The 13,479-nt window shown below is 40.0% G+C and overlaps 1 protein-coding gene across 1 annotated transcript in view; it reads right to left on the bottom strand.

Annotated features, from left to right (window-relative positions):
• The window catches only part of MTREX (Mtr4 exosome RNA helicase), a 78,764-nt gene that overhangs the window by 10,943 nt on the left and 54,342 nt on the right, over positions 1-13,479 (bottom strand). The window contains exons 20-24 of the mRNA XM_045022442.1: positions 7,647-7,757; positions 7,048-7,236; positions 5,677-5,840; positions 3,790-3,895; positions 14-70 (exon numbers count right to left, since the gene is read on the bottom strand). Coding sequence (XP_044878377.1) covers positions 14-70; positions 3,790-3,895; positions 5,677-5,840; positions 7,048-7,236; positions 7,647-7,757 — 627 coding nt within the window. The remainder of the gene's footprint in view (positions 1-13; positions 71-3,789; positions 3,896-5,676; positions 5,841-7,047; positions 7,237-7,646; positions 7,758-13,479) is intronic.

Here is a 13,479-nt window from a genome sequence, read left to right as displayed (position 1 = left end):
ACTGGAAAACTACCTGCATTTGGCGAAGCGGTCCTGCCAACTGCTCTGTCAATTTGGGCATTTCGCTGGACTGAAAAAGAAAACAAACAAACTCATGAGCTCCATATTCCCAATTTAAATCAAGTTAAATGCAAAATCAAACCTGCAACATTACCAGATACGTTAGTGCCACATTAAACCTTTCTAATGCCCTCTCACACCTGTTATCACAAATACTAGAATCTACTGCAAGTACGTTTATTTAAAAATAGAGCATCTATCCGTTTCTCCAGGTATCCTTAACATGAAAGTTAAAATATAAATTAACTGAACGCAAAAGGAAGACTTTCAATAAAGAAAACATGCTAATGGGATAATATGTTATTATGTGTTCTGTTACTTAACTTTCTATGACACCTGAGAAATGGTGTACATAGGCATCACTCCTATTACAGTAAATTATTAGCATCTGCAACTCTTCACTTCTAGAGTCAACATGGGTGCCCCATTTTGCTATCCATCTGTAGCGATATCTTACATGAATGATCTTTTTAAAATATGTTCACAATACTAAGCATCACTACAGGAAAATACTTTGAATTTCTTCAAGTATCAGCTGCATAAATAGTGAAGTATTCAGCGCCTAGCATTAACAAACTGCATCACATTTACAGGAACTGGCTTTACTACTGTAGGAATATTTATTTTGAATTTCAAAGGCCATAAATCCTTGCCAACAATTAGCACTATGAAATGAATTAAAAATAAGATGTGTGATCTTGATACTTTTATGAAAAAGGCAATATTAAAATTCTGAGTAACTCTTACTTAAGTCCATCATATACAGTCATTACTATGACTTGCCTTCTAATCCTCCTAGTGAGGATTCCACCCCCGCCCCCCCCCCCCCACACAAACTACTGGAGTAAAATTAGAAAATGTCTTTCAGTTCTAAATGGGGGAAGTCTTTGTGAAATTAGTATAATTTTATAAGCCAGTAAACACAGAGATACTGTTTCTGACAAAAGCTGTATTTACTCCTCTCTCACAAGAGATGTTGTCTTGAACACTTCAACAATCAAAATTTCTATGACTAGAACATTTTCTTTTATGTTGGAAAGCACAGAAACAGATGACAGCATTGCAGATTATGTCATTGAGCTTTATTTATTGAATCAGAAGCTAGTATAATGGGGCATCCAGGACAAGCTGTCTGATTTAGAAAGTTTGGCAGGCAGAGGCTGGGTATTTCAAAGAGGTGACATGGGTCAGCTGTTATAAGAGGTGTATTTATATTTGCATCACATTTTAAAAGATGGCAAATGTGCCAGTACAAAAAGTTTAAAAGGGCTAGGACCCTCCAGCTTGCTATACATCTCAGACTTTTAGATTTTATCTGAAAAACTTGATCTTTGTATTGTGTTTTCTGCTTTTCAGCAGCTCTATTGGTGTCAGGTCAGGATTCTAGAATTGCATGTAAAAAGTCAGAAATACCCTGCAGTTTTCATTAGTGGCAACCCTAATACAAGATTTGCTGTAAATCCAAATTTGCAATCTACACTGGAACCACGGCAGTGTCTTGACAGTTAAAGTTTTCAATGTAGGTATGACTTTTCCCTCAAAACAGAGAGTTCATGCTGATGTGCTGCTCCTCCATTGAAATCTTCACTCTAGCTTCTTGGGAGGGGGGACTGTATGCGCGTGTCAGGCTCTTCATTAACAGCCCCACTGCATGAGGACCAGACAGCAACAGATTAGTCACCCCAAGGAGTTTAGAGCCCTGAATCTTCATGAAAATATTTTAACAAAATCATTCATGTCAGACATGCTAACAGATATTTTCAATTCCAATTTTTTTATTTTTTTAAAACAACTTTATTGGGGAAAAAAAAGTCCCTCTCCTGTGGGTTGAGATGAAAAGAGCTTCCACCCTTGTATATGAGGGGGCCTGTAGACCTACTTGGAATTTTTTTGAGTAGGGATCAAGTGCTTGGATTCTCAGTGTTAGCTAGGACCTCATTAGGCATCTCCTTAAATAGGCTTACACTTGAGGTATGCAGTTTTGGCCTTATGGTTTATGTCAGTGTTTATGCCTGGCCACTGAGCTTGCTGCCAGCCTCATGGAGTCCATGGATTCATCCTTAGCTTCAGTGGTGATGGTGCATATTTCCTTTACTATCAACTTGAATTTACCATGGTTCTAAAAGTTAAGGCTTTTTAGGTCACTGCACCAGAACATTATAGTTCTAGCGAAGTCTATGGCTGCCAATGAGTCTACAAGGGCTGCTGAAGAAGTTTAGAAGTCCTACTTATGGTGGCTTCCTATGTGGTGTTCTGAGCAAGGCAGAAATTAAAACTGACACGCAAAGGAGGGAGCCCTAGAAAGTGGGAAAATCTTGGATGTGACTGGTCATCATTCTGCATGTCTGAGTGAGAGGGGAGGAATTTTGCATGTATGCTATCCCAGAAATTATCTTCATTTAAAAAAAAAAAAAAAAAAGCCAACTCTCCTCCAAAATGAGACACTTCCACAGAAACTCAATTTATGTCATCCAGCCTACTTATTGGCTGCTAACTGCCATCACCCCTGTCTCCACTGACACCGAAGTTGTAAGAACCCTCAGCACTCCCAGTGATACTCACAGAGATTAGATGTAGGCATAACCAATTGTAATTTGTATTCTGTATACATGGTATACCCACTTCCTTTATACTACTTGCTCCTATGCAATTCAAAATAGATTGTTATACTTTCCAACCGCTCTCCGGGAGAAGCAGTCGTTCCTAAAATATAGTTTAAACCTTGTCCTGTAGCTTCAAATCATGACCATGTACAATCACTCTGCTAGTATGTTTCACCTCAGAGTGTGTCTTTTTTAGATACAGTACCCATGGCAACAGGCACCTTGGAAGTACCCAAGTTAGATTATGTCAAGGAATTGAAGTTGTTGCTCACAAAGAGTGAGTGAGTGTGTGTGTGTTAAAGCAACTCCAGGAGAGGGATGGAAGTACTATTGTCAGAGAGAAGAGGGATTGCTAAAATTTGATTTTATCACAACTTGCCAAATACTACTACTTTTTCTTTAGTTATATAAAAATTACTACCATAAGATGGTCCAAGAACCTTCCTGTACTTTCCCCTCATTCGTGGATATCCTTTTAAAGACCGCTTTAGGCAAACAAAACAGACCACAATATTCCAGATGCAGCCTGACACTTTCCATAGGAAATATCATTGTTTCTTTTCTTTGAAACTTATTTTCCTTTTCACATAACCTAATATGCTGCTAGACTCAGTTTGTGGAGCTGGGTACTGCAATCATCAGGGTACTGCTCATCACACAACTCAAACACATTTAATTGATTTTTTTTCAGTTGTATTTCACCATGTTTATAATTACCTAATTTTCTGGCAGTAAAAACTCACTTGATACTCCTCTCCCTCAGGGACTTACTGTTATTAACTTCACACCAATCAGCTTTTGATTTATCCTGCTGGGTTGATAATGATGCCTATGGTTTCAAAATTTACAATTGTCTTTGTAGTACCTTAAAGACTTTATCAGAAATGCAGGGAAGACCGTCTACTCCTAGTGAATACTTTGACAGCTGTAGTAGAGGCAGGAGAATAATCAATGCTGGACTATAATTGGACCATTCAGCAACCTTCACTGGTCTGTACTTCAGTAAAGTGGAAACCTGGAAATCTGATTTCAGTGTGGGCCTGGCGTTTACTGGAACTTGAATTTGGTTGTTCTACTATAGCTTTGATAGAACAAACAAATCTATGACTTCCGAAAAGTAACTCACATTCTCTTGAAATACAAAGCAGCTTAGTAATGCAGTTGCTTGTTCTGCCGATAAGTCATTGAAGAGCCCATTAAACATCATTTCTGTCAGGAGCAGTTCATCAGCACTATAATGGAGAAAATGAGAAGGAAGCTTAAGTAAAAGACCTCTTAAAGTAGTATTTCTAATTATATACATTTTGCATTATAAAGTACATTGCGTGCACAAGAGAGAATAGCTTTTTATTTTGACAGTTTACTGGAAAACTGAAAATTAATTTTGATTTGTTGGGGAAGGGAAAGGAGAGGCGAGAAAAGATGTTTCTGAAAAAAATCAAGTCCTTCTAAACCAAAAAAGCTTTACTTAGCCACAAAGAATCTCTTGCCAGTTTACAAGTGAATTGTTACAGCAGCTATGCCCAGTGTTAGTTACCACTTTGACAGCTAGGACATAAAGGAGATTATACAGATCCAGAGAAAGGACAACAGAATAATAAAAAGGGTTAGAACATTTGGTTTGTGATAAAGCCTTGAGAAACTGGGATTGATATTGTTGGAGAAGAGATGGTTACCAGGATACAATTTACATTTTCAAGATATAACAAACAGTTCAGTGTGCTTATAAAATCTAAAGCAAACCTGGTCATGAGCTATATAAAAAACAGATCTGCAGACAAATCATGAGTTTTCTTTGATTGGGCATCAGCTAAAATACTGTTGCACTTTTACTTCAGGCTTTTTCTACGCAAAACTCAAATGAAAATCAAAATGTAAAAGCTCAATGCAGCAAAGTAGACAATTAGCAAACAATTCCTAAATTACATGGAAGTATGGAGTTTCATAAGCTACTGACCAACTCTTGTTATGTACTGCTTAATTCTACTGTGTTATTTGATGTAATAAGATGCATCAGAATAGCAAGAAAGAATTAGGGCAACAATTTCATGGAGCAGACACAAAAACAGCAACCACTGTGGTGTTAAGTTTTAAAAAAAGAATTGTACTTACCAAGAATTACAAGTTTTTAGTGGATATAGCCACCTGTACAAAATAAATCTGACACATTTTCTGAGATATTGAAGTTTGATTTAACTGATACGGTTCCCATCTGAATCTTTTTTGAAATACCTGTTCTAACATGGTACATGCCCAGTAAATGCATTACCTTCCTACAATCACATTTATTGTTTTTCACACATCTATTCCTGCAGCCCTTTGGCATCAATTAAATTATACTCTTCAGTAGTGTCAATGAACTGACATTAGAATAACTGTTGCTACACCTAAGAGTTAATGGGCAATCTTGATTAATGGAACACAAGGAACTGGGCTATAGAAATTTAGGGGGCCCTAGTTGTCATGGCATAATGTAGGATATTTGATAAAGTAAATATTACAGGAGACTAAGGCCTGGGCTTTGTAAAGAAAAGCCATTGACTTGGCCTTTTAACAGATCATTTTCTTATCAGTTCAAATTTCCATTACATTTTCTCTTTAGGATATCAGAATCTTATTGCTTTCACTAGCTTATTCCTTTTTCTTTGCAGGACGGATAGCTCAGTGGTTTGAGCATTGGCCTGCTAAACCCAGGGTTGTGAGTTCAATCCTGGAGGGGGCCACCTAGGGATCTGGGGCAAAAATCAGTACTTCGTCCTGCTAGTGAAGGCAGGGGGCTGGACTGAATGACCTTTCAAGGTCCCTTCCAGTTCTAGGAGATTGGTATATCTCCAATTATTATTATTTTATAATACACAGAAAATGTATTTTTAACAGGTGCATTCCTATTAAAGGTTTTTAAAAGTGGCCTCTATCATGCTGTAACAAGGATTAGAAATATAATACGTTAAGCATTAGTAGGGTTCAGCAAGGCATATGTATGCATAACACGTCCATAGGAACTCTCAGTTACCTGCTGATTTCACAAGCAACTCGTCCTTTCATCTCTATGACATCAGAAGATGTGGCAAAACCCAATCTTCTCAATACACGTTTGCGGCACTTGAGCTCATCCATTTGTAAGACAGTTCTGGCTTTCTTTAGTTCTCGCTTTGCTGTTCTAATATCCACTGCAATCTGTGAACCCAGAAGTGTACAAACATTTTCAGACCCTGTATTCATAACACAGACACTTAAGACAACTTCAGCAGAATACAAAGATACAGATAGTTGTATTTTAAAGACATGTACTAACAATATGGCCTCCATCATCATAGTATATCTATACCCATAAGAGGATGGGAAATATCATCCCCATTTTACACATAGGGAATCAATGGACGGACGGACGGACACACACACACTGACCTGGTGAAAGTCACACAAGAAGTCTGTGGAAGAGCAGGGAATTCTGAGTCCCAGGCTAGTGCCTTCACCACAAGACCATCCAACAATAATCAAATATAAATAAATTGTGCCATAAAACTTGTAATAATCTGCTCCAATAGGATGACAGACGCCTTCTTGATGATAATTGTAGGGTAGGATAATCAGTTTCAAAATGCATAAATTAAAAAAATTCTTTGATTCCAAGAGCTTTCCAACACAGCTGTCCCCAGCCCTCTTGGCACCACACAGTTAAAGAAGACTAGACTGGCGGCCTAATTCTAGGCTAATTTACAATCAGAGCCAGACTCCAATACCCAGCCTAACTGGAGCTAAGCAGCACTTTAGTCCAACAGTCCTATTCATTTTAATGAGTATACTCACAGAAAAAGGGTGCTATTTCAGCATGAATAAGAATGGAAGAATTGGGCACTGAGTGACTTCTGTGGGATTACAATGAATGTAAGGCAGCAGAGAATTTGTCCCAGTGTATGATTTCACTTATTCTGATGATCAAATATTTTACATGGATCAGTTTTTAAACAGTCTTTTACACCGAGCCTATCAATCTTTCTGGAATTGTTTTGGGAATAGTCTGAAAGTGTAGAAAAACTGGTCACTTTAAAGTATATCTGGCATATGTGACACTGCACATTATGTGTATTATGCACATTGCTACTTAATTTTTCTTAATGATTAGGATTAGTGACAACTGAGCAGCCTTCTGGTCCATGTCAATCTTTCCAGATAAATCTTTTTCAGATCAGATTTGCACACTTTCTATCAGAGTAAAGCGTACGCCATGAAAACTCAGCCAGACCTACTGAGATTCTGCAATATTGCTTTTTTGGGGGGGAGGGTGACTAACATTTCGCTTTCCAGATAAAATGTAATCAACGAGAGGAGCACACTTATTGGCTGTGCCTTCAGCTAATTGCTGATATAGTCCATCTCTCACCTGTGCTTTTCTTTCACAAAGCTTATATACAGTCTCCAAACTGGAATCATTGTGAAGTGGATGTGAATACATCCTGTGTTCAAAAGCTTCTATTTTTTGGATGACTTTTTTCAGTCCTTGCTCTTTGATGCCCATGTCATCAATGGGGTCCAATAATGGTACTCCATCAGGGAACCGCTTCTGTACTTCCTGCAACAAAAAGATTTAACAATGCACTTTTGGGAATGCAGACATTAGTAGCAACACACGATTTTATAGATTAAAATGTACATTTAAAGGACAGACTGCAAAACAAAACAAACAAACAGCACAATTAGACTATTTAAGGTATAGAAGAAACTTTTATTGAAGTTTCATATATGCTGAAACTAGGCACATTAGATTTCAGTTTTTAAAATAATCAGGTAAGTCATTTTGTTTGAAGGCAACCAATGTTTTACATGTATTCTGTTTCTAAAACACTAAATCTCAGATGACTGAAGACATGAAGCAAACCTGAATGTGAATGTAAGAAACAGTGTTCTCACGCCCTATTGTGTCTGGCTGTTTAGAGTATACTGCTTGTTTTGTTTTTTAAAATTCTTGTGGAAGTTACGTACCTGTATAGATTTTAACACACTTTGCCTATTGTCGATAGGCCTCAGGTCTTTGGGTATGTAAAGTCGGACACTGCTGATAGCTGAGAGAAGATGCACCAAAACAGGAACAACCTGACAACAACAAAAGAGTGCGGTAAATGATAAAGTAACAATACAGGAGATTTTTATTGATGCCTTTCAATCATTGTAAAATTCATTTTTCATTGATTTCTAACTTCTTAGCAGAAAGCAAGTTGTGATTTCTTTTGCAGATTATTCCAGAGTTGTAATAACTGTACATTGTATCTGGAACAGAATAAATAACCCATATTGAAATGGTGGCTAAAGAATTCTTCCTACCTGATTTTGTAACAGATTTTCTGACCTCATGAAACTAACTGAACAGTGGTGTCATGCTCAAATTATAATTAACTGCATGATCCTTCAAGTGTTATGTTAGTTATTACTTTAGCAATAGTAGAAAAAGGCCCAGATTTTAAAAGGTATATAGGCTTGGCTTTGGCCAACGTTGCAAAGCCTACGTGATTTAGGAGCCTATCTGATTTTCAAAAGGGTTTTAGACACTTGGGATTTAGGCTAAATGCTTAAAATCCCTTAAAAAAAAGATTTATGCTCCTAAAGCAGTTAGACATTGCGATGCTGAGCACAGCAAAGCCTGTACACCTTTAAAAATCTGAGCCAAAGTCCCTTACGAAAAACTGTACATAAAATAAAGCCTGCTTAAAATTCATTCTGTTCCTATTTTGGAGTCTTGACTTTTAAACTTGCAAAACACACTATCATACAAATATGAATATGTGCTGTTTTACATTTTTGAAAATAATGTTCTAAATATGCAAGTAAGATGAGAAATGTCTTGCTTACGTAATAACTGAAAACTTTTTTCCCCAAGGTTCAGTACAAAAGTTAAAGTATTAGTCACTGCATGTTTTTAGTCTTCTCTCTGTTTAGCACACCTTGTTTCATTCTATTTTAAATAGTTCAACCAATGTCTTTATAAACAACTTTCTTCTGGATCATTACTAGGCTTGAAAGAATTGGCTTTTTATCAGTAAATGTCAATTTCACCACACAGGGATGAAAAACAAAACAAAAAATAATAGTAATTTAATTTACAAATAGGTGACGGAAGAAAAAATGCTGCCTGAGAATGTATTAGAATTTAAGGATATAAACTCTACATTTTGACATGTGACATTGACAATTTATGTTTTTATGGTTATAAAAAGCTTTACATTTTTTGAAACTCAACATCTAGCATCATTAAATAATTGCCTGATCCCTCCCCTATTCTGACTCCCTCCATAATTTCCCGCAACTATGAAAATTTAAATATCAATAAAATTTGGAAAAAAGCTTAAGAATAAACAGATATTATCTACTGAAATTATAAAATAAAAATCAAATTCTGCCAAGCTTAATTAAATAGTGCTTTAAAAAACAGAGGTTAATATGTCCTTGAAAGTCTATAAAAAAAATAAACAGCACAATCTTCTGAACTGTAACTAAGTCCAGTTAGTCAGTAGTATCATGCATTTGCAAAACTTCTTTCAAATTCTTCAGATATGACGCAGAAGTATGACTACCAACATGCCTTGCTGAGTCAATCCTGTTAATATCTATCAAAATGTCTTTTGTTTTACATGGTTTAAGAGCTTGAGTTGCATGTGGTGACAAACGTCCATCTTTCACATTACTGTAAACACTTATGTGACTGTTTTCAATGCAATACCTGAGAAAAGGGCATCCGTATTTTAGCGTGTATATTCTCAACTTCTTTCATGACTTGTTTATACTCTGTTGCAATCTCCACTGCATGTTTATTAAGCAGTTAGAAATAATCTTACCATTATGCAAGTGACAAAGTTCAATGGGTATGACAGAAGCATGAAATATCATTAAGAAGTTATTATGAAGTGTGTCGGATACATGTAATGGACATTATGCCTACTATTCAAAAGTTACTAGATATTAAATAACCAAATCTTTAGAGAGTTTTGTAAGGCTGTTTCTGTTTCAGAAAGCTGAATGCAAGGATATCAGAGTGAGACCTACTTTACACAAATTTTAGAAAAGTAACTTTAATACCTAAAACCACTTGATCACATGCTTTGCTGAGCTGGGGCCTATATTTGCATTATTCTCGTCAGCAAGCATTTAAGCACCAATAATTCCCAATCTGTAAGTGTGAAAATGTTGTTAATAAGCTAACTCTGAACATCATCCCAATTCTATTTAGCAAATTGTGACATGCTTTTGTATTTCAGGGAAGAGTCTGTTATAGCAAAGTAGCAGCATTAAATTGTACTTTGTAGAAATATCATTAGAATTTGGCTTTAGGGATTTTGAAGAAATTAGTTTACCAAAACAACTTCTACAACGTCGATTACAATAGTTTTATGGGCAGATAAGTTGGGTTCTATGTTTTACCACATATAAGAAAGAAATGTTTTCTGTCTGCAGCTAGATAGTTAAACCTAACATTCTACAAAACTCGTTTATTAAATTATGAGTAAATATCTCTGCAACTATTAGATTATTTTCCACAGTACATAGTAGGTTGTTTTTTTTTTTTAATAAAGGGCAAAAGTTAAAGTTAAGAAGTACTTCTCTGAAGTACATCAAAGATAAAGCTTACTTGGAAGAGGACCGAAATCCTTGCACTTCAAAATAGGGTTCTGGCAGAATAAACACCACAAAACAGATTTTGCAGGTTTTCAGATAGTTTTCAGTATACAAAGAACTATGATACTGCAGTCTTTTAAAATATATCTTTCAAATTTCAGACAATTTCATTAAAGTGACGAACTAATAGTGCTGACTTCAGCCACACAGTTTGTGGGCAGATGCAGTCCAAATTTCCCCATCGTTTCCCCCCATGTTTTCTATCTGCCAATGCACCTCAATGTTGAACTATAACTCCACTGAAACCCAAAAAACGAAGAGCAAAACCAAACAAAACAAAACCCCTGCAAGAGTAAAATAATACAGGCAGAAGTCCATCAGCAGAATGGGGGCTATCAAGTTTATTTCACTGCATGCAGCACATATGATTACCTGCCTTGTGGGCAGGTGGCATATGGAGCGGCAGCTCCAGGCACCAGTGCTCCAAGCACGTGCCTAGGGCGGCAAGCCGTGGTGGGGGCGGCCTGCCAGTCCCTGCAAGGGCGGCAGTCAGGCAGCCTTCGGTGGCTTGCCTGTGGGAGGTCCGCCGGTCCTTGGAATTACTTTAAGTCAAAGTTGCAGAAACTATCTGGAGCCTGCATGCCAGGCACCAGGGAAGGGTTGCAGACCAAACTGGATGAAGAAGCATCTCAAATAGGGTATTAAAAGAAAGCAGAGAGCATACAAGGAACAGAAGACGACCACCTTGCAAGATCCTAGAGCCCCAGGCTCCAGCCCAAGCTCAGACATCCATATTGCAATTAAACAGCCCTGCAATCCGAGCCTCACGAGCCCAAGTCAGTTGGCACGGATCAGCCATGGGTTTTTAATTGCAGTGTAGACATACCCAAAAAATGCTGTCTTTGTAGACACACATAGATGGCCTATTACCCAACTGAGGAGTTGTAACATATCAGACCAATATTAATATTCTAATCTATTAGAACACGGGTCGGCAACCTTTCAGAAGTGGTGTGCCAAGTCTTCATTTATTCACTTTAATTTAAGGTTTCACGTGCCGATAATACATTTTAATGTTTTTTAGGTTTCTCTCTCTAAGTCTATATATAATATAACTAAACTACTGTTGTAGGTAAAGTAAACAAGGTTTTCAAAATGTTTAAGAAGCTTAATTTAAAATTGTATTAAAATGCTGATCTTAAGCCGCCGGCCTGCTCAACCCGCTCCCGGCCTGGGGTTCCGTTCACCTAGGCTGGCAGCAGGCTGAGCGGGGCCGGCGGCTGGGACCCCAGCTGGCAAGAGGCCGGCAGCCAGAACCGCAGACCGGCGGCGGGCTGAGCGGGGCCGGCACCCCAGACCAACAGTGGGCCGAGCTGCTCAGCCCGCTGCTGATCTGGGGTCCCGTCAGGGTCCCGGCTGCCAGCCACGCTCAGTCCGCTGCCAGTCTGGGATTCTGGCTGCTGGCCCCTTGCCAGTTGGGGTCCCAGCCACCGGCCCCGCTCAGCCTGCTGCCAGCCTGGGGTCCTGGCCCTGCCCACATACAGTGGGTACCTACCTTCTCCCTCGTTCTGGCCCATTCTCTTCCTCTCTCTCTCTCTCTCTCTCTCTCTGCACTGAGTTGAGGGTGGGGGTGCACTGAGCACAGGGCTGGGGGTGAAGGAGCAGGCTGGGGGTTGGGATGCAGGGTCTGGCCAGGAGCTAGAATGAAGGACGGGACTCAGGGTTGTGGCAGGAGGTTTGGGTGTGGAGCGCTTACCTGGGCAGCTCCCATTTGGTGCAAGGGGTGCAGGTGGGAACGTGGGTGGTGGGGGTGCAGGAGCTCCCATTTGGTGCTCAGGGTGCAAGAGTCAGGGCAGGAGGCGTGGGGGGGCTGGGTATGTGTGGAGGGTGCAGGAGTCAGGGCAGAGGGCTGGGGGCGTGTGAGGGGGTGCAGGAGTCAGGGCATGGGGTGTCGGGGGGGTGGGTATGTGTGGAGGGTGCAGGAGTCAGGGATAGGGTTGTGAGGGGGATGCAGGGAGCTGGGGTGCAAGGGGAGGTCCGGGGGTCAGGGCAGAGGGCTGGGGAACTGGGATCAGGGGGGTGTTCCTAGCCCCCTGCCCTGAGCGGCTCACAGCAGGGGGCTGGAGGGATATGCCCCCGCTCCTGCCCCCCCTTCCCCGCTTCCTTACCGGTCTGAGCAGCAAGGGCACTGGGGCTGCTCTTTTCCCCTCCCTCGCAAGGGCCATCGGCGGCAGAGAGGGAGAGGAGTCGGGGCTCGACGCAGCAGGCTGGGAGAAGAGGTGGAGGAGGGGGAAGCTTAGCTGCCGGCGGAGCCTGCCGTACAGCAGCAGCACCAAGCTTGCTTCTACTCCCTGCCCCCGCCAGAGAGAGCGGTAGGTGGGGGGGGGGATGAGGGGGGGGGCAGAGAAGAGTGGGCTGGGTCGGGCAGCATTTTTAATGGCACAGTGCTGCCTGCCGGGGTCCGGCTCAGCCCGCTGCCGGGGTTCGGCAGGGGGCTGGGCGGGACCCCGACAGGAGCAGCGTGCCATTAAAAATCGGCTTGTGTGCCGTCTTTAGCACGCGTGCCATAGGTTGCCAACCCCTGTATTAGAATATACTGAATATGTTTTTAAAAATCTGATCAAAAAGTCTGACACCAACACAACTGTCCCTATGGAAGGAGACTTGTGATGCAGTAACTATTCTGGCCTTTAAAACAAGATTTCTATCACTTTTTAAAGGTTCTTGCTTAACCACCTCTTCCCAAGAGCTAACAGAGATCTAACTGTTAAAGGTGCAGTAGTAAGAATAGCTGTTAATATAAAAGATCCTATCTGGCAACCAAATAAGCACATGAGCGTTCCTGAGTACTAACAAGACAAACATGGAGGAATCAGAGTTAAATCTTCAGCTTAATCAAAATTTGTAGAATAAAGGGGCAAGGACATAAAACACACAGCAGGCTGAACACCCACTTCTGCAACCTTGAGATTAAATGGTAGATACCATTTTATGGGGTTGAAAACTGCCAAGTCTGCTTGAAGTGTCATCATGTTTTCTATACAATTTTGCTACGTATTTTCCTGAGTTGTGGTTCTTATCTCAAAATCAGGCATTGCTTTTTATTATATTACAAAATGGAAAATGGCTAGAAGTGTAAGTATTTTAGAATAAAACGCTAGGTTAAAGTGAACTGGCAAGGCTTAGAGGCTCATAGAAAAAAGAAAAA

Source organism: Mauremys mutica, chromosome 6, assembly GCF_020497125.1.
Source record: "Mauremys mutica isolate MM-2020 ecotype Southern chromosome 6, ASM2049712v1, whole genome shotgun sequence".
Taxonomy (NCBI): Eukaryota; Metazoa; Chordata; order Testudines; family Geoemydidae; genus Mauremys; species Mauremys mutica.
This window is presented reverse-complemented; position numbering and strand designations above follow the sequence as displayed.